The 21961-nt window shown below is 34.9% G+C and overlaps 1 protein-coding gene across 1 annotated transcript in view; it reads right to left on the bottom strand.

The window, feature by feature from the left end:
* Positions 1 to 21961, bottom strand: part of LOC150086707 (N-acetylated-alpha-linked acidic dipeptidase 2-like) — a 231043-nt gene that overhangs the window by 35957 nt on the left and 173125 nt on the right. The window contains exons 13-16 of the mRNA XM_090371536.1: positions 21411 to 21474; positions 11291 to 11468; positions 8671 to 8764; positions 1508 to 1751 (exon numbers count right to left, since the gene is read on the bottom strand). Coding sequence (XP_090227662.1) covers positions 1508 to 1751; positions 8671 to 8764; positions 11291 to 11468; positions 21411 to 21474 — 580 coding nt within the window. The remainder of the gene's footprint in view (positions 1 to 1507; positions 1752 to 8670; positions 8765 to 11290; positions 11469 to 21410; positions 21475 to 21961) is intronic.

Here is a 21961-nt window from a genome sequence, read left to right as displayed (position 1 = left end):
CCATGGAATATTGTTCCCACATCTGTGGCAGTGCCCCTAAAATCTCTCTCTGAGGCTTCTAGATTCCATTCAGAAGAGGGAAGCTAGGTTAATTAATGACTCATCTGTAACAGAGTCTCTCCACTCGCTGTCTCATAGATGTCCTGTTTCTGCTGCATGCCTTTTCTACAGATACTTCCACGGACACTGTTCTTCTGAATTGGCATCTATAATTCCCGCTCTCTCTCTCTTTCAAAACAGTCCAAACATGTGCTACCACCAGCCAACATCCATTTACTGTCCAACTTCAAATTCACAGAACCAACTTTTCATCTTCCTCGTTTATTCATTGAACTGCCGTTTTCTGGAACAACCTTCCTTCATACGTATTTCCTGAAAATTACAGTCTACAGAAGTTCAAGTCTAATGTCAACAAATGTCTTCTTTCGTCTTCTCAACCTCCAACCCAAGCATGGTACTAAGTACTATAGGTTCTAATACCTCTCGTGTTTGGGGTTTTCATACCAAAAAAAAAAGTTAAGAAGTTTTTGTTGTTTTTCTTTTCATCCTTTTCCAAAGACTTATGATAATCTGCCTTAGCTTGGATATTCTGCCCACAATTTTTTTTTGGTCAGTAGATTTTAAACTGCATGGAATATTGCAATGGTCTTTGCACTCACAACAGAAGAAACTCCTATACCATAAGTTTCTTAGGTATTGCACTACTTTCAATCAAAAGTATTACCAAAGGCTAGTCTGCTATTTATTGAAGAGGTGAAATGGTGCTGTTTAAGTAGTGTCCCATCTCTTAAATATAAGTAGCAGACTAGCATTTCAGTGATGTAATTTGTTTCAAAGTAGTGTAATACATAAGGAACTTGTTTGACTGGTACCTAGGAGCTTGCTTGTTAGTGAGAAAGTATCTCTTGACAATTTTTGCCTGTTATAAAAAGCAGCCTGTCGGCAGTTTACTTCAGAGGACTACTGACATAAATAATTTTGAATGCAATACTGTAGTAAAAAAATAATTTGGCAATTCATATAACCACCTTAATACCCATAACCTTGAAATGCATTGTCACTGTTCAAACAAGGTCGTGCCAATCTGTATGAAACAGACTATAGCTGGACTCAGTCCTTTTAGTTTGGTTTGCATTCTGCATCATATTAGTAAATAACTCTGTGAAATTATGATACTAATCGTAAGTTAGTGTTATATTTATTGCATGTATTATTTAGTCACATGAAAGTTCTCAGAGCAGAGGTGCAAAGTATAAATTCAAATTTAAAGTACTGTAATAATCCATGCTTCTTCAGTAATGCATACCATAATTTACAGAGTCAAGTGTGTTCTAGAGGTGAAGCAAGTGAAACACAAGTGTATATTTTTAAAATATGCATTTATGTTTCATTTGCTTAACTATTAGAATGAAAATTAATTGTGAAGAGTAATATTCATGTGCTCAGAATTGGAAATTAAAGTATAGTAGCCACTAACTTAATTAACTGATGCCTGGAATTCTCTTACCTAAGTTAATGTTATGTCCTCGAGAAATATTTTGATATTTGCTCAAAAACTCAGAAAAATCACGTTTTATTCTATCACTGTAATGGTGAGCACGTAGAGGAAGATGAAGCGAATCACTTAATTTCATGGCTAAAATTCCCACTACTGCAACCATTGTCTTGGAAATTACAAAATTTGGATCAGTATAGTTGGCAACTGCATCAAACACATCATAAGCTGTATGGTAGAGTGGATAGTCAGAAACCTAAAAAAAAAAAAAAAAAAAAAAAGCACAACAAAATATAAATTTTTACAATAACAATTAATTACTCAATTTTTTAATATTACTTCTAAAAGGACAGTTATGCATCAAAAAATTCAAACATCCTCTAAATGCTTTTACGTTACTAAATTCTTGTTATAAAAAACTGCTATACAAGAATTACTGCATTACCAATTTATTTATTATTAAATACATTTTAATTTTCTTTTAACATGTCCTGAGAGAGAGAGAGAGAGAGACATGTGTCCAGAGGAGACAAATCCAAGACATGCAGAAAGGCAAATTTAACTAAATACAGTAAACTCTGTGAAATCTGGCACCCTACAATCTGGAATTTATTAAAAATACAGCAAGTTTTACAAAAAAAAAAAAAAAAAAAAAATCAACATTTCACAATCTATAAATATTAAAAAAGCAATCTAGCACTCACATCAACAATCACATTTGTCCTTAAGAATCCATGCAAAATAGGGTGACATTTCTCTTTTTATAAGGTGCTTGCAGGACTATCTTATCCTTTAATCTATTTTTGGGGCCATCAGGATTTAATCTGCTTAGATAATTCAATGCGTTAATTCTCACAGCAAAAAAACTTCACTTTGCAATGAGCTTTCATGGTATTGCACTACTTTCGATCAGATGGTCTCTCCAACAGGTTATATGGCCATTGATTAAAAAGAAGTAATTGCTACAACAGCCTGTTTCAGGACTAATTCGTTCATCATTCGTTCGGAGTCTGAGGTCGAGGGTTTCCTGTGCGGACGTGCCTTTCTGCCGCTCTTGGAATAGAGAAGTTTTTTCTGATTTATTTTGTGCTTTATTAGTTTAAATTGACATATTAACTTATTTCTAGAGTAGCTTTATATTCCTATTTACGGTACTTAAAGTTAAAATAACTTAGATAGAGATTTTGTAGGTATTACTTAGTATCGGAAAGGGTATCAAATCCACGTGTTTACCGTTCATAAACGGCCGCCATTGTTACGTGAAAATTAATCAGTAAAATCTATTAATCTTGTCGAACTTCATTGGCAATTAAATTGTAATTTTAACTATACATATAACCACTTAGGTTACGGAACATAAATAATTAGTAAAAATAAATAATTAATACATAACTTGATACAGAAGTTATATAAAGGGATTTCGTAGATAACACTCGTTACTGAAGTGCGATACAGCATATCCGGAATTCGATAGCATTAGCTTTGTATAGTATAGTGCATAATATAATATTGTCAATTAATCAGTACATCTATTAATCTTGTTAAACTTCACTGTCAATTAAATTGTACTTTTAACTATATATATAACGACTTAGAGTACAAACGTAACAAATAATTAATACATACTTGATACGGAAGTTATATAAAGGGAACTCGTAGATAACACTCGATACCGAAAAATAAATATAGCGTTATAACTGTGTTAAGATACAAGTTTAAGGTTTTAATTTTGTTCTGAAATTGTAATTTTATTGACATTTAAATCGAAATCATGACTCTGACCAGAGCAGCAAAGCAAAAGGCTCAAGCTAATGGGAGTGCTGTGACTCAGGGGAGAACTGAGGGGGGCGGTTGCCCCCTGAATCACGGCCTTTTAAGATGCACTGTTTGCTAGATGTTTGCGGAGCAATCGGGTACGGGACATGATACTGCCATGGGGGATGTCTTTGTGTGTGCACGATGCAAGGAGTGCAAGGAAATTAGGCGACAACTCGGCGTTGTTATGGGCCTATATGAGACCTTGAAGGACAGGGTGGATGCCCTCGAAGGAAATAAATTGAGGGGCCCATCAAGCTCTCAGCTGCCCACATCAACACCAGAGCTTGGACTTGGTCATCTTGCAACACAGAGGCAGCCCCCAAGGCAGAATGCGCTGGTCCAACAGGAACTAGTAGTTGTTGGTGACTCAATTGTCAGGGAAACGGGGAACATGCTTTGTAAAAAGGATAGGTGGAACAGGACCAGGGTATGTCTGCTAGGGGCAAAGGTTGATGACGTTGTAGAGCAGATATCATCTTTTAAGGGCACAAAAGGTGATATAGTTGTACACGTTGGCACTAATGATATTAAGAGTAGGAGACCAGCGGAATTACTTAACAAGTACAGGTCACTGTTGAAAAAAAGCCGTGAAGTAGGGTTGAATTTGAAAGTGTCTGCAATTCTGCCCAGACACGATAGGAGGGAGTATATGATGAGAGCCTTGTCGATCAATTCGGCCCTGGAAAGATTGTGCAAGGCTCAAGGGGTAGAATTTTTTTCAGCCTGGACTGTACTTGTTAACAGGAGAGATTGCTTCTACAGGGATGGGATACACTTAAATAGAAAGGGTGCAAGAATATTTGCTGATGCTATCGAGGCAGTGTTAGGTGGGTCGGAAAACTGCTAGCTTGGGGGGAGACAAAGACTAATGGATTAACAGTAGCCACTGGCAGAGGTGAAAGAGATTCTTGCACTGCTTCTATTGGAATGAGCAGAAGCCTGAAAAACAAGATGCAGGATATTTCAGAGACTGCTGGAAGTCATTGCGGTACAAGTAAACACATGGGTTGTGTTAGGGTAGCTAAGAATAGAAACAGGTGCATGTATACTTGCGTGTACACTAATGCTAGGAGTTTAGTAAATAAATTTGATGAATTTGAGGTATTACTCAAAACATCAAAGGCAGATATTGTTGGGATATCAGAGACGTGGTGTCACACAGATATAAGGAATGCAGAACTGGAATTTGGGGAGTACAACGTCTACAGAAAGGATAGACAGGATAGGAAGGGAGGAGGGGTTATGCTATTAGTTAAAAAACACATAAAATCCAAGGAAGTGAAGCCAGTTGACATCGCTGGACAGTGCAGTGTTGAGTCAGTTTGGTGTGACATAAGCATAGGTAAATCAAAATTGAGAGTAGGAGTGTGCTATAGGCCTAATGACTCTGATGAGTATAATAAGACACTGTACAGGGAAATAGAATGGGCCAGTAAATCAGAGAGTCTTATAATGGGGGATTTTAATTTCCCAGATATTGACTGGAATTTGTGGATTGGTCACTCACACACTAGCAAGGCTTTTGTGGATTTATTGGATGATTGTTTTCTACACCAGCATGTTCGTGAGGCAACAAGAGGGAGCAATACTCTTGATCTGATTATCAGTAGTGATTCTTCATGCATTAGGAATCTGCAGATAAATGAACCACTGGGTGGCAGTGATCACAGTGTGCTGAAGTGGGATTTACTCAAGGAGGTAACTACCATCAGAGGTAAAGGGAAGGGTTTTTGCTTTCGTAAAGGCGACTATGATGGTCTGAGACAGTATTTAAATTCTATACAGTGGGACCAACTGATGATGTTACCAACAGCAAATTCAAAATGGGAAGCATTCAAGGAACTAATCTTGGAAGCTACCAGGCTTTACATACCAACCAAGAAATATTGTTCAAGGTTCAGGCCTAAATGGTTGTCAGATGAACTAATGAGACATATGGCAGAGAAGAAAAATGCATGGGATACATACAAATTAATGGGTGACGTGGAAGCCTATGATAGATATAAGTTGGTCTGTAACCAAGTCACAAAGGAGATTAGGCAGGCAAAGGCAGATTATGAGAAATCCTTGGCAAAGGATGCAAAGAAAAACAGAAAAGAGTTCTTTACCTATTTAAACTCAAGAAGGAAAGGGATGAATCAGATTGGTCCACTGGATGTTGATGGTTCAACAGTTGAGGATCCAGCTCAGGTGGCTAACAATCTAAACGAGTATTTTGCATCTACATTCACACATGAGGAGTTATTCAGGAAGGGGAATGTCGTAGGTGAAGTAAACATTGGCAGTGAGCTAGATGATTTTCTAATAACTGAGAGGAAAGTGGAGGAGAAATTGTTGAGGATAAACATAAAAAAGGCACCCGGGGTGGATGGGATCTATCCAGTTATATTAAAGGAGGCAGCAAAGGAAGTAAGCAAACCCCTAGCCATAATTATGAGAGCTTCTTTGGACTCAGGGGAGGTACCCATGGACTGGAGATGTGCAAATGTAACCCCAATTCACAAAGGAGGATCAAAGGCTGACACAAGTAATTATAGACCTGTTAGTTTAACTTCGGTTCCAGGAAAATTAATGGAGGCACTGGTTAAAGAAGCACTGCAGGATCATCTGGACAAGAATTCAGTTATAGCTCAGACACAGCATGGGTTTGTTAAGGGCAGGTCTTGTCTGACCAATTTGATTGGATACTATGATGTAGTCACAAAAGAACTGGATGCAGGGAATAACTTTGATATTATATATTTGGATCTTAGAAAGGCTTTTGATACTGTTGCGCATGGAAGACTGCTGCACAAATTGGAGAAGTGTGGCATTCGAGGCAAATTGCTGCTATGGATAAAGGGATGGTTGAGTGGCAGAAGACAGAGAGTGGTAATCAATGGACACTGCTCAACGTGGACTAATGTTATTAGTGGAGTTCCTCAGGGTTCAGTGTTGGGTCCATTGTTGTTTTCTGTATTTATAAATGATATTGATGATGGTGTATCAGGCTTAATGTCCAAGTTTGCAGACGATACAAAGGTTGGCAGGGTTGTTAAGGACACTACTGATACTATGCTGCTGCAACAGGATCTGGAAAGGTTGAGCAGATGGGCTGAGAGGTGGCAAATGAAGTTTAACATTGACAAATGTAAAGTACTACATATGGGAAACAGTAACCCCAGATCAACGTATCAACTCTGTGGTACTACGCTGACAGTGGTAGAGAATGAAAAGGACCTGGGGGTAATTGTGCAGGCAGATATGAAGTTCTCTGAGCAGTGCAGACAAGCTGCAAGGGTAGCTCATGGTGTCTTGCCAATGATATACAGGAATTTTTCTAGCAGGGACAGGGATGTGATTATTCCCTTGTATAAGGCATTGGTCAGGCCACACCTTGAGTACTGTATACAGGTCTGGAGGCCTCATTTCAAGAAGGATGTAGAGCTGATGGAACGAGTACAGAGAAGGGCAACAAGATTAGTGAATGGAACAAAGGGTTGCTCTTACGAAGAAAGGCTTAAGTTTTGCAAATTACAGAGCCTGGAGACTAGGCATCGCCGAGGTGATCTGATAGAGGTGTACAAGGCTTTGAATGGCTTGAGCATGCTCAATGCCGATGGGATTCTTCCTCTTGCTCAGAATAATCACCTGAGAGGGCATAAATTCAAATTGAGGAAGGACGGATGTCGGATAGATGTGCGGAAATTCGCCTTTAGCCAGCGGGCAGTTGGTTTGTGGAATAGACTTCCATCGCTTGTTGTTGAAGTTGATAGCCTAAACAAATTTAAGGCTCAGCTGGACAGGTATTTCGAACGAATTGAGGGGTGAAATGGGAGTAGTGGTTGTGTTTTTTTTTTTTTTTTTTTTTTGGCTGATGCTGAATAAGCTTGCTTTCTTGCATCATATGCCTCTGCTAATGCTAATGCTAATGCTAATCATTAGATAGCAGGTGGCCTCAAGTGACAACATGCAGACAAACTAGTTTTCTAAATTGTAATATAGTTAAAGCTATGTGTTAAAGTAGTGCAATAACATGGCAATTCATTGAAAAGGCAAGCTTTTTTATATTGGAAGAATTAAGATTATTGCACTGTCCATGTGGTTTAAATCCTGTTGGCTGCAAGAACAGATGAAAGGACAAGATAATGATGATAAACATTTACAGATAAAAACAAGTTCAGCTGTTTGTGCTTAATATTTTTTTTGAAATGCTGCTCAATGGATTTTAAAGAGTTTACTTTATTCCTGTGCTGTGTATTTGTACAATTTGCAGACTGGAATACATACATTACAAACTAAATTCTCTGCTCTCTTGCTAACTATTGGACCAAGCTCTGGTAAATCCAAGAAAGGTTCTGCATCTCCCTCCACTTGAGACAGGCTAATTATAGCTCTGATTGAAGAGGTCTTTAGAATTCCTTGAGTTGCAGGTGGGATTTGGAGTTAAAATTACAAGTGTGAACTTATACTGTCATATAGACTCTATTTATACCAGTGGTCAATAAACAAAATAGTGGTAATATCAAGAGGACATGAGGTAAAGGAGAAGATGTAATTGATATACTATTCAAACTTATTGTATAAACATATCAGGATGGGATATAAAGATGCAATGGATGTATTCTTCAAATGTGTTGTATAAACACATCAACACAACTTTTATTCTCTTTATATTTTGTATTCACTTAAAATTTGACTAGTAACTTGAAAGTTTTTGAATCAGAAATACCTATTTCTGGTTCAAAAATAATTATGGTCAGTGTATTTACACCTATGAATAAAATAATTCAGTATTAGTTAGGTTTGGTATAATGCTGGACGGTGGTGCAATTAGCAATCATTTTGCAAGGAAAACATTCTCAAACTACTGTTCTTCTACTAATTATGTCAGCTATCTAGGACCAACTATTACTGAGATATTCAACTTCAAAGTGAGTTTCTTTAAAATAACCCTGCAGATGAAGCGAACTATGTGAAATTGTTTAATGCTTTATGATTTCAATTAAACGGAATTTTGTTTTATTTGATCCTCTCAACTAGTTTTATTTTGATATAGTGACATTAAATCTGATGATCCAGGCAAGCTACTGCCATTATGTATTATTATTTTCATGTGCTCTAGCATATAAGTTTTGCTCAACAACTGACTGAAAACAAAAAGAATAATATAAATAACATTGTACCAAAAAAAAAAAAAAAAAAAAGAAAAAAAAGTATTTACTAAAAGAAAAGTATATAGGATATTTTTTCAGTTTCATTTAGTGTCAATCAATAATAAATGATACTGACTCACAGATGTCCTTTTTGAAACAGCCACATAATTGGCCAGAATGCTTCTTGATGTTAAAGATATAATGAAAAAACCATTCACTTACCATATCTTTGCTGACAAACTGCAGGTGTACTGATGATACCCCAATTCCAGACATAAAAGTTACAAAATCACTGCCAGATCCAGGAGACTGAATCCTATATTATATATAAAGAAATCACAGATAAAAATCAATGGTTGTAATACCATCCTTATAATAAATTTAAATGTGCACAAAACTATAATGCTTAGTTTTGTTTCACATTCATTAGGAAAGTATATGAATATGCTTCAACAATAATTTGTTGTCTTAATTTGGACATTCTTAGATAAATATTTACTAATGTTACAGCTAATTCTATAAAGAGATAGCAACAGCAATGGAGGAGAAAGTGGAGGGGAGGATGAATAAGATATATTCATCTATGTGAAAGACAATGCTTTTTTTTTTACTTATGTAAAAACATCTTATGCTAGTTTTACCATGTTAACCTGTTTTTATGTTCAATATATACTACCTCTTACTGGTCTTTTGTAATTGTAATTGACAAGGAAGATAACTTTTACTGATTTATTGATGGGGATGGTGGTGTTTATTTTCTTTTAATGATCATATCAGAAATGTAATGGCATTTCTACACTCAAAAGTAATGTAAGATCTATATTTCAATAGAAATATAAGTGTTTATATTTGGTGAGATGAAATTATTTGATTTCTTCTAATATAAACTTTAAAAGTCATCCTGTAGATAACAAGTAGCCCCCACATTCCTGGAATGCTGCTAGGAAGGTTGATTATTATACTAAAACTGCACCAGAAAGTGATCTGAATTCAGCCCCCCTCCCAGTTGAATTCTCTGACACTCAGCATTGTTATGCAATGTGAAATTATTAAAATGGCAAATATGACGGGAAAATTTGTTATATTTTATGCTATAAAGAGTTATATTTCATGTTATATCATGAAATATAACTCTATATTTCATGTTATAGCATGAAATATATTATATTTAATGCTATAATGTACTTATGTGCTCAATCAAGAACCAATGTACATCAATTCTTTCAAAATAGCATCTGGTAGGTTCTCACACTGAAATCAAGAGAACTGATTTGCAAAATATCTATTTTTTTTTCTGCTTTCAATGATATCGAGAAGTTTTTTTTTTTTTTTCTTTGTAAAATCAATTTCTTTCGATTTGGTTCAAAAAAAAAAAACTTGTTTTCTGAATAGCATTCTTGGATGACAAACTGGTTCTCCAAATATGATTATATATAAGTTAACGTTAAATAATATTTAACTTAACACCTCCAATAACCCAGTTGGGCTACTTGCTATCTATGAATTCTGTTTGAAGCTACCAGATTTTAGATTGCTGTAAAGAAATGCGTTGGTCTTAGGAATTTATGATAGAAAGTCGTTAACTGCCAAACTAAGTCCACAATTTAACAAATTTATTTATTAAGTCATAGTTTTTGCTACGAGTGTACTAAATACTATAAGCTGTAACACTTCATTTTATCGTATCAGTGTATAAAGCACCTCAATGGTCCAATGTGTGAATTTCACTAATGCTTTTTTTTTTTTTACTTATGTAAAAACATCTTATGCTAGTTTTACCATGTTAACCTGTTTTTATGTTCAATATATACTACCTCTTACTGGTCTTTTGTAATTGTAATTGACAAGGAAGATAACTTTTACTGATTTATTGATGGGGATGGTGGTGTTTATTTTCTTTTAATGATCATATCAGAAATTTCATTTATGTTATATCTTATAACAATAAAAGGAACACTTTCTTATGCTGTAAAGTTATACATAACTATCACATAATGGATACCATCCTTGCCATACTGTCTAGAAAAAAAAATGTTCTTATTAAATTTTTTTTGTATATGGTAGAGCGTCAATAATCCGAAATAATTGGGACCAGGGGTAGTTTGGACTTCCGATTTGTTCGGATTTTTGAACTTATTAAAAATACTGTTCTGTAGATTAAAAAAAAAAAGGGTTTAGTAAGCTTAGAAATAAAAACACTAAGTTGTACTTATGTATTTTTATTCATAGGTTAACAAAACAAATGGAACTTTCAGCCACAACAAAACAAATGGAACTTTCAGCCACAATAACATATCTATAGGCCTTTAAAGAAAATAATTACTTATTTTTTGCTGCACCATTTTTGAACTTTGTTTCTTTGCTACCAGATCTCTCTGTTTTCAGCAAGAGTAATTGAGGGTTGGATAGCATTTGAATTGTTGATCATTTGTCAATTCAGTTTGTTTGTTGATTTTCACATATCATTTAATTTTGTTAATTGGTAAGGTAATAAAAGTGTAAATTTGTGCTTTATATCTTCATTTTTATAGCCTGTGGATAATATTCCTCCAATTTTCGCTTATTAGAATTGCCGTTTAATAGAATGAAAATTCAATTCACAAACATGATCACAATAACCAGCACTTACTATAATTATTTTATGGCACCAGCATAAAAAATAAATGCTGGCTCATTCGGATTACTGACATTTCGAATTATTGCCGTTCAGATTTTAGATACTCTACTGTATTTCAAATTCATTCTTCAGATTTGTAGATTACATAAGTTATGAAATTAATAAAAACATTCTAACAAGTATTTCTAGCATCCTTCAAAAAAACTGCAGAAGGTAAATACTTACTCAGGCTCACTATTCAGATCATTTGATTCCTGAGGTCTAAATTGGGGTCTTCGCAGTTTCCACATATCAAATACTGACATTTCGGAATGTAAGTTCTCATGACAACGTACTTCTGAAGTTGCCTCATGAATAGCTTGCCTCAACAGGGGGCTACCAAGTACCTGAAGGCTATGGTTTCCTATATTTGTAACAATAACATTTTTAAAATTGAGTTTAAATAGAAATACTGCTCATAAAGGAGTTTATTAGTAATAGATATTATAAAATGATTATAAAAATTTATTCTAAGATTTACGGCTGTATATCTTTTCAATCTACTTGCTGTAATGAGCCAACCTTGTAGACAGGAACCCCATTTGGTGTGTTTGAGATTTTTTAGAGCAAATTTACAAAAGTGTATTACTGTCATTTTTAGTTTTCAGATCAATAGATCTCAAGTCTAGTAAAGCGACAAACTGGGAAAAAGAGAGGACATTACCCTGGATCTCCTTGAGATATCAATGTAAAATAGATTTTATCTTGTATAAAGACTGTATTTTTCAGGATCTGTTGTTATTATTGTTCCTATTGTTATTATCATTATAATATGCATATATAACAATGTGTAACACTGCTTTATTAAAGTATAAAATACTATGTCAAAATTATTCTTTGCATCCAGTTATTTCATGAGGTTGCCACAAAAGGATGCAAAGAATAATTTTTAATATAATATATTTAGACTTCGGTAAGACTTCTGATACCATTCCACATATAATTATTAGGGTTTACACTCTAAAGTAAATGTTTATTCTAGAATGTAAACATTTTAAAATGGAACAATATGATATCAGTGGGACAGCATTGGTGGATAAAACATTAGATAGATGACAGAATATGAAGTGCAGCTATAAATGGCAACTGCTCTGAGTTGACTGGAGTCTCAAGTGGGGTTCCACATGGTTTAGTACTGGATCGCTTGTTGTTTCTGATATTTGTTAATCGATAAAGGCATTACAAGTCAGATGCTAATGTCTGCTGATGATACAGAAATTGGAAGGATAATGAACAACAAACAAATTTGCTGCTCAACAGGGCCTAGATAAATTGTTTAGTTAGTCTAAATGAGCTGGGAAATGTAAGATTCTACATTTTGACAATAATAATTCCAGATTATCTTATTACACAGGAACTTGCAAACTCAAGGCAGCTGATGATGAAAAAAACTTGGAATTCTCTCTCTAGAGTGTAAGCAAGCTGTAAAGACAGCACAATGGCAGTTTAACTATGATTTACAGGAATTCTGCTAGTAAGGACAAAGAAGTAATCAGTCCATTATATAGAGTCTTAGTTAGGCCATACAGAAATGAAGCGAGAGAGAGAGATTTCAATTGCAGTCTCAACACCAGATGTCTGCAAGAGGACTAGATCAAAGTACTTACGTCTTTGAAAGTCTTGAATAAATAAAATAAAGGCTGTATCTTTTTTCTTCTGAGGGTGGCATAGTGTAGACATGCAGTTAAATTAAGGAAGAATAGTTGTCAACTTTATATAAGGACATTCTCCTTTAACTAAAGGTTTATTAACTATTGAACTAAATTGTCACCTAAACATGTAGAACTAAAGAGCTTACGTATATTTACAGAAGCAGTCCAATATCTTTTTGGAATTAAAGTATTAAATTGCATTCCTGGTCAAACCATTGAAGTTTTTTATCCTGATGTTATAGGAAAGAGCTCCACACAACTTCAAACCCACAGAGGTGTGGGTTTGAACTTTCAGAGGTGTGAGAGTTTAATATGAGGTCTGGTTGTCACACATATGACAACCAGACCTCATATTATAATATCATACCTCTGAAAGTTCACTTACTTGTTCTATGCCACATTGTGATCTTTGTTTCTGGTGCTTACACTAAAAGCTCCAAATGAGACTGCTTTTGAATGTTGTAAGCATCCCTTAAAACATTAAAAAAGCAAATCAAAATTTAGGACAAAGAAACATGTCCACATTAATAGTCACTCTACATATAAGAACCATATATGGGTGGCCACTGTCCTGCTGGAAAATGCACATAGAGAGGGTAGAGCATTGGTGTTAGATAACTTGCAAATAAATACCAGATGCATGCCTGATCTGTATTCAAAAGAAAAAATGCCACAACACTACCCTTTTCAATGATTTATGGTTTCACTGTCACAAACACCAACATACTATAAACAAAACGGATTTCATTTTTTTGCTATAATTAAATCATTTCCACTACCTTGTGCTTTTTTTTAAACTGAGAGCATTTCAAAGTAGAAAGAAAAGAAATATTATGAAATAAGTAAAAAAAAAAAAAAAAAAAAGGTTAGCTAACTACAGCACTCTCTCGATTTACTGGAACACTTCAAGACTCCAAAAAAAAAAATAAAATAAATAAATAAAATAAAATCAACCAGAAATCATAAAATTCAAGTAATAACTAGAATAGGTATAAACAAATATTTTGCAAGTCGTAAATAAGCGACAAGAAGCGGCGTTATAAGTCGCCATTAGAAAATTAGTATACCTATTATCTTGCAATCCCCACATTCTCTTCACACCCACCGCTCAAAAAATAAAAAAAAAAAAAAAACAAACCGACCAAATGTTTAGTTTGATTTAGTGCGTTGCGTCGTCGATTGTTGTGTTCCGTTGCATCACAAAAGGACAAATTTTGTTTCGTTATTTATGTCAGAGATGTCGGAATTTTTTTTTTATAGTAACTCTTTTTTTTTTTGTTTAGAAATCGCAAAAATGATGGGCAAATGCACGAGTTGTGCTTTCAATTAAACAAAAACTTGAAATTATTCAAAATTTTGAAAATGGTGCATGTGTTAAATCTCTAAAGAACCATTATAACATTGGTGACCAAACCATACGCGACATTGTAAAAAATAAAGGGAACCTATTAGATTTAAAACCGACATCTTAAAACATAAATGCGTGTCCAATATGCACTACTTGCGTATTGGATATGCGATAGTGAGTGGTAAGTTTTTTCGTTTTTTTTCTATCGCCATACATTTTACGTAGGTTGCTGAACATTTTTCGATACAGTAAGTCCCCATCTTATGTAGATTACGTTATTTATATATTTTTTATATGACTGAAGATTTCAGTGAAGGGGACACACATTTCACTATAATAACGTAAAAACCCACAGAATTCCGGCTATCAGTACTATAGCAAATGCAATAAGATCGATTTTACTACCTGTTCATAATTCGCTACACTACAGACAAGCCCAATAACCCAGAAAGTGCAAATTGTTTTTGTTTTTTGGCAGTGACCTCCAGAAATGTGCTTTAATAAAATGTGAGCTCGCGTGGGGTGATAACTTGTGAAGTTCTTTTCAGAATATTTAATTTTGACCGTTATCATGGTGCCGACTAATAAAAAATGACAGCGGTACTAGTCAATTTATCAAGAAAAGGAAAGCGATCGAGTAGAATAAGAAAATTAAAATAATAAGGATGTATGAAAATGGCCAAACATTAACAAGTATCATCCAGAATTCAGATTTGTCAGTGGCAACGGTGAACACAATAAAAGAGAAAGAGAGAACATGAGAAGCGGTGAAGCGATCAGCACCAATGAAGGTTAACTATAATAACCAAGGCTATGAAATACATATCAGCTTTTACAGTACAATAACGTGTTTTTTCTTCCTTTTATGTTTTCTTGTCTTATGTGCCACTCCGGCTACTTCACTGCTCTCCTCAGATAAAGTTTTTAATTGAACTAATTAAAAATATATAACTATTTTTCTTCATTCTTCTGAGGACATTATGTGGTTTTTGTAATTTTGGCATATAGGGATATAGCATCAATAGTTTATTAGTCATTCCAGAGTTACGTAAAACTCGACTTACACAAGAAGTCCTGAAACGTATCTCTTACGTATGTCGGGGACTTACTGTATTTTTGGATTAACCAGGAAATCGATCATCCGGGAATTTCTTTTTACCATCCATCCAGGAAAATCGAGAGTCTACTGTAGATGAATACGGTGCCTGCTATCGAAATTGTTCCACCAAAAGGAGTGCATGCTTTGAGCTCAAAATGAGTGGAGTGACTGATGCAGACAAGAAATGACGAAGTTTGTATATCAACCGAACTATTTAGTTGAATGAAGATGCAGTGCACATCAATATGTAGTATGGCATTAAACCCTTGAAGAGCAATAAAAGGAGGCCAATATCATCTTGGTGAATAGTGAGCCAATTCTTGCACTTGTTTTGTGAGTTAGGCAACAGTGACAGGAGACTGACAGGGAGAAGGCAGTGAATGTCCTGCCATAACCTACATGCGTTCAGTGGGTGACAAATCTGAAAAATGTACAGGTCAAAGAAGCATGTTCACAACACATAGTCACTGTCAGGATATAAGAGCCATATGTGGGTGGGCACATATATTCATTAGTTCTACATGAGTCCTATTTTTTTCCTCAGAAAATTTAATTCCTACAACTATGCCTTTTACATCAATTAGTCCTCAATCCATACAGTCATAGAATGATTTCAACATGTCTTGCTATTTCTGTGCCATCTATAATGACTAGAGGTGAATGGCTATTGTAACTGATGGTTCCTCATACCATGATTATGGGTGTTGGCTTAGTATCCCACTTCCCAATGCAGGCTGGATTACTTCTGCCTCTGGTCTGTCCTAAGACATGCATATGGCTATCACTGGATCCCAAAATAAATGTGATTCATCACTAAAGATCATGATACCATTCTTCATCCCAAGCAGTTCTCTCCTTGCACCACCACCACAACCACCAGGTGCTGGCAGTGAAATGATGTCGGAGGCAGGTGAAGCAATGGACAGCAAGAATGGTGTTATAATGTTGGAAATCTGGAGGATAGTGACAGATCTGTTTCCTGTCACCACTCAATGGATCCACTGCTCTTTCCCTGTTTTGTGCCTCAAAATAACTGGGTATATGCCATCTATCTCAGGAGGAGCCTTACTTATTTACCTTCAAACTTAGAAGTTTTTATAGTAAACAACCTTCTGTAATTTCCACATTGCTGATTTCACAGTACTCAGGTTCAGTAGTACAATATCTACTCACTGTGAAGGGGCTTTCATCTGTAAAGGATAATGCAAAATACCCATTCAATTCACCAGCCATTAATTGGGTTATCAATGACTTTCCCACATCCATTATGTAAGGTTCAATCTGATTTTCTGTTTCCTCTGTATTTACATGCATGTAAAGCTCCTTACCCTCTTTCATTGCTCTCTTAGCCAGTGACCAAGCCTTTTCCAGCCTAATTATTTCTGTTGTACTACGAGGAGCACTATGAAAGTAATGCCTCCTATTCTTTTCCTCAGAAAATTTAATTCCTACAACTATGTTTTTTACATCAATTAATCCTCAATCATTAATAAACACACTGTTATTTTTCCACAAAGTCACTATCATTTTCTATGCATTTCCACCATCTGAGCCAGATGCTGTATTCCAATCCTGTAAAAGTCCTTATTCTTGCTCCGAAGGACTTCACAAACACTGTGCTTGAGCTGGTTGTCATCTGAAAAATGTATTCTATGGAGTGCATTCTTCAGCGGGCCGAAGAGGTGATAGTCAGAAGGTGCAAGATCCAGGCTATGACAGGGGTGATGAAGAATGCACTCATTTTGCAATGGCCTCCATTGTGTGCAGACTGGTGTGGGGTCATGCGTTGTCATGGAGAAAAACCCCATTAAGGTTTTTGTCTGGTCAAATTCTATGGATGCGAGCTTTCAACTTTTTCAACATTTCCACATATTGATCTGAGTTGATTGTGGTGCCACACTCCAAGAAGTCCACAAGCAAGACCCCATCTTTGTCCCAAAACACTGTTGCCATGACTTTACCAATAGAAGGCTGTCTTTTGAACTTCGTGTGTGGTGAATTTTGATGGTGCTACTCTATCGACTGTCTCTTCATTTCAGGGTCATAATGGTGGATCCAGGATTCATCGCCTGTGACTATGCGTGAAAGAAAAATCTCTCCTTCACTCTCGTAGCGCTGGAGAAGTTCTGTACATATTACTTTCCAGCCTTCTTTGTGCTCATGTGTCAGCTTTTTCGTTACCCGCCAGGCACAAACCTTGTTGTAGCCTAGTTCCTTTATAATGGTTATCACAGCAGGTTTCCCTACACCTACTGCATTGCACAATTTGCGTGTTGTGATGCAGTGGTCCTCTTTGATTAGTGCGTCAATCTGGGGCTTGTCAACAATGTCCCTTTCCCTACTCTTAAATTGTCTTACCAATGTCTAAATGTACTCACATCTACGGTATTGTCAACATAAACATTTTTGCAACGTGTATGGATTTCGATAGGCTTTACTTCTTCCTTGGGCGCCTCCGTAGCCAGGTGGGCAGGAGCAACCCCAGTCTAATCAAGAAGCATGTGCATAGCACATGCTTCTTGATTAGACTGGGGTTCGAGCCCGTGACCACCACATATCCCTGGAGCAATATGGCCTTAGTTGCTAATCCTAAAAACCAAATAACAACACTAACAACAACTTCTTCCTTGGTAAGAAATTCAATCACCACTCTTTGCTTAATACATATATCTGTAACATCCACCATTTTTGAACTATCTGTGTGCTGCACTCACGAGGCTGATCACAACGGCACTCAGTATGGTGAAACTAGAAACCTCTAGTAACCACTTAGTGACATGTGAAATGATCTACGATGCCATATTTGAAAGCAAAAAAATTAGGAGGCATCGCTTTCATACTAGTCCTCATATTATGCATCCATTACATAATTATTATATGCCACAGAGCTTTTTGTTGTTTTATATGTTGTTATATATAAACTGTTATAAACGAATCAGGAACTGGCTCTATTAAACTAGCCAGTTCCTGATTCATCCACTTCAGCATCCTCCTTATGCTGTATTTTCTTAATGGTGTATGTGCATTTGTGAGTTATTAGCAATCCATGATCATTTCCTGGTAAGTTCCATGTACCTATGATACTATCTGGATCATGGGTGATGATCGAATCCAGAATATTCTTGCCCTGGGTACTTTCCCTAATATGATGATATTGATCAAAATCACCTAATTGATTTAAAAGTTTTATCCCCATGGTAAGTTTCTCTCACAGTTGCTGCAATCAATTTGTTGAAATCAAAAAATTGATTTCAACATGATTGAAATCTGCTCCTCATTGATTGTGCCCAACATGAGCATTCCCAAATCAGGGAATGCTCTTATTGGGCACAAGCTACTTTTGCAAAGTAACATGATCCCCTACCTGTCATATCTTGCCTAAATACATTATACATGTCATAGTGAAATGCATCATCCTCTATTTCTGCATGACACTAAATTTCCATTAGTCTTATGTCAACGTTAACTATCCTAACTAAAAATTCAAACTTATCATTTTATCTGAACTGTGACTAAGTATTCTTGTATTGTCTAATACCTTAACACATTCCTTAAAGTAATTTAAACTTGTTGCTCAGCTTGTCATTCATTAGAATCATTGCTATCTGCCACACATCCTTTCAATTTCAGAAGATAGATTGGTTTGTGTGGTCTCACACAAGAACATTCTTGTCCTGGGTACTTTCCCTAATATGATGATTTTGATAAAAATCACCTAATTGATTTAAAAGTTTTATCCCCAATGGCAAGTTTTTCTCACAGATGCTCCAATCATTCAAGTGTTCAATCAATGTGCCAATACTGAGTAGTTGTTAATTTCATATGACTTTATGTTCACAGAACTCACTGCTTGATCACTTTAGAATGACTACCCATATGCAATACAACAAAGTGCTTGGGTGCCTTCTGAATTCAGATTTGTGTTAAGGCAGTCGGGAGGAGGATAATTTTTTTTGGATAAAATACTATTGTTACTAAAGATATTTTTTGATCTTATTGGATAATAGGTAGTGTCAGAATTAAGAATAAAATTTTAAATTCACTAGTTTCAACTACTTTGCCTTATATAAAAAAAATCTGATTGGTGAACTTTGTATGTCAATGCACCTACATGCCACACAAATAAATTAAGAAAATTCTACTAACAAGTGCTACAGCTATATATTGGTTCTAGTTGGATGAGGCTGTATCTAATCCTCTTATTCCTGGTACCACTTGTGAGAAGACTATGTAGAGGCTTTCCCCTTTGAGTTCTGCTGTATGAAGGAGATGCACTGGTGAAATGTGACGAGTGAATGAAAAGGGCTCTTTTAACAGCAAACTATGTAGATCTTCTGACCTTGGTAGCTTTGTTACCACTTTTCTTTTTTTAGATATGTACTAGTGTTACTTTTATTCATGTCATCAACAGAACTCATATCTATTTAACCCATCTTCCCTCATCTCCACAACTAGCAGTTCTGTAAACCCTGGGCCTCCTTAATGATTCTTTTACAAATGAAACTATACAAAATAGATTCTTTTTACTTACAGGGACAGGCAAACTTTTATATACAAGGATCACCACACTGATAAAAATTTCTCTCTGATAGCCTTGCAGAGTTCCTCATGCCTTGAGTTAATCTATAAGGCTTTTTGTATATAATCCCTTCTGTTGTGCCTTCACAAAACTGCAGATATAAATAAATGATCTAACTCACAGTTTTTTTGGCATGCTATTATACTTATCCAAAACATAACAAGTTTATGTGTAATTAATATCATTAGTTCCCACTTTAATGATACTCTCTTTAGATTCCTTAAAAACTGACAATCTTGTTTGTTACATCATTATTTTTGTTTCAGGCAGACACCCATTTATTGGAACTATTGACAATATTAAAACCATTTAAAGTATTCAAACCACTGATTGGAAGTATTCAAACCAATTTACATTTAAAGCATTTTCTTTATTTTATATATGTATATATAAAATAAAGTATATTTTATATAATAAAATAGTGTATATATAAAATATAAAATAAAATAAGATTTTCGGCTATTTTTTATGTCTTATTACCTTTACTTCCCCTTCCCTGTCAGTTTATTTTATTTTACATTATTTTTATGTTAATTTTCACTCTACAGTTTTTGCCATACTATGGCTTACTTTTTATTTTATTTTGTTTTATTTTGAATTATTGGATATATCTGGGCATCACGTGGAGGATGTGCATTTTGCTGCCTCTAATGAAAGCTTAATATTTATTTATTTATTTATATTTTTCTTATTTTATGTTATTACATCTTAACTTTTAAGCCATTATTTAAATATAACTCAGTGGTAGTAGTGGGTTGATATGCTAAATAAGCAGCGCCTGTGCCACCATCTATTCTCCTTTTCCTTTTATATAAGCTGGCTAAGCTTACATTATGTCAGTGGTGTGGCTCTGCTCTAGAATGCAGTCTGTTCTATAATTTATTTCTCGCTGCATAAGGACCACCGCCATGCAAATCCTCTGCATTTGTGGATCGATCGGAGGAGGAATGGGTGGTTTTGTTCTTTGATCTTTTCTCATTTGCAAAGATTTGTATAGCGATTGAAATGAGGCAATTCCATGACCATTATTAGCCTCGTGGTCCTCTGTCGATATGGGGCATGATGGTCAGTCTATTATTTTGATATTTTGTTTTCTCTTAGTAGTTCTTTTAACCCCTTTTTGGTGATATTTGTTTTTCGGAACTGGTACCTTACGAGGGGGGTACCGCTAAATTATCATATAATTGGCATTATTTTATATTTTATAACGGTTTTATTAATTGGATTTAAAGTGCTAAATTATATAGGGGATTTTCGGCTACTGTTTATGTCTTATCACCTTTATTTCCCCTTCCCTGTCGGTTTATTTTATTTTACGTTATTTTTATGTTAATTTTCGCTCTACATTTTTTTCCATACTACTGGCTTACGTTTTATTTTATTTTGAATTATTGGATATATCTGGGCATCATGTGGAGGATGTGCATTTTGCTGCCTCTAATGATAGCTTAATATTTATTTATTTATTTATATTTTTCTTATTTTATGTTATTACATCTTAACTTTTAAGCCATTATTTAAACATATAAAAAAATATACATTTATATAAAATATATACATATATAAAACAACTGCAATCATTATTTTCCAACTTTATTTTATTATTACTTTTTTTCAAAAATAAATACCTGTAACAGCAGCATCCACATTGATATATGCAACAGCTCTATGAGAAAGTTCTTTTGCATGTTCCTGAAAAACAAATTTTGTACAATATTAAGAACTTAATATAAATATTCAATACCTAGAAACAATAATATACATCTTCTCAAGAGGGAGAAAAAATATATATGTATATAGTTTATTGATAAAAGTAATGGAGAGAAGGCAAAGTAGCAGAGTGAATAAATAGAAAAGGAATAAAGGAGTAAGGGAATAAAATAAATCAAAGTATAAAAACCATGATACAAATACACTAGAAAAGAATACACAACTTACACCTCTCTCTTCTTCAAAGAATAGACCATCAAGATTGTAGGAAAAGATGACAATACTATGCCTCTGTTTTGGACACAAAATACATGCAAAAAAGTTAGGTCAAAACAAAAGTAAAGTAAATAAATAATGAAAATTTGAAGTAATTGTAGAAGTTTAAATGGATGTAAAAGGGGGAGTATTATGTAGTTTACAGTTGACACTACAGAGAATGTACGAAGGGGATTCAAAAAAAAAATAATTG

Source organism: Mastigoproctus giganteus, chromosome 4 (assembly GCF_048544385.1).
Source record: "Mastigoproctus giganteus isolate SK-2022 chromosome 4, ASM4854438v1, whole genome shotgun sequence".
Taxonomy (NCBI): domain Eukaryota; kingdom Metazoa; phylum Arthropoda; class Arachnida; order Uropygi; family Thelyphonidae; genus Mastigoproctus; species Mastigoproctus giganteus.
The sequence above is the reverse complement of the archived record's forward strand: the minus strand, read 5'-3'. Positions and strand labels throughout refer to the sequence as shown.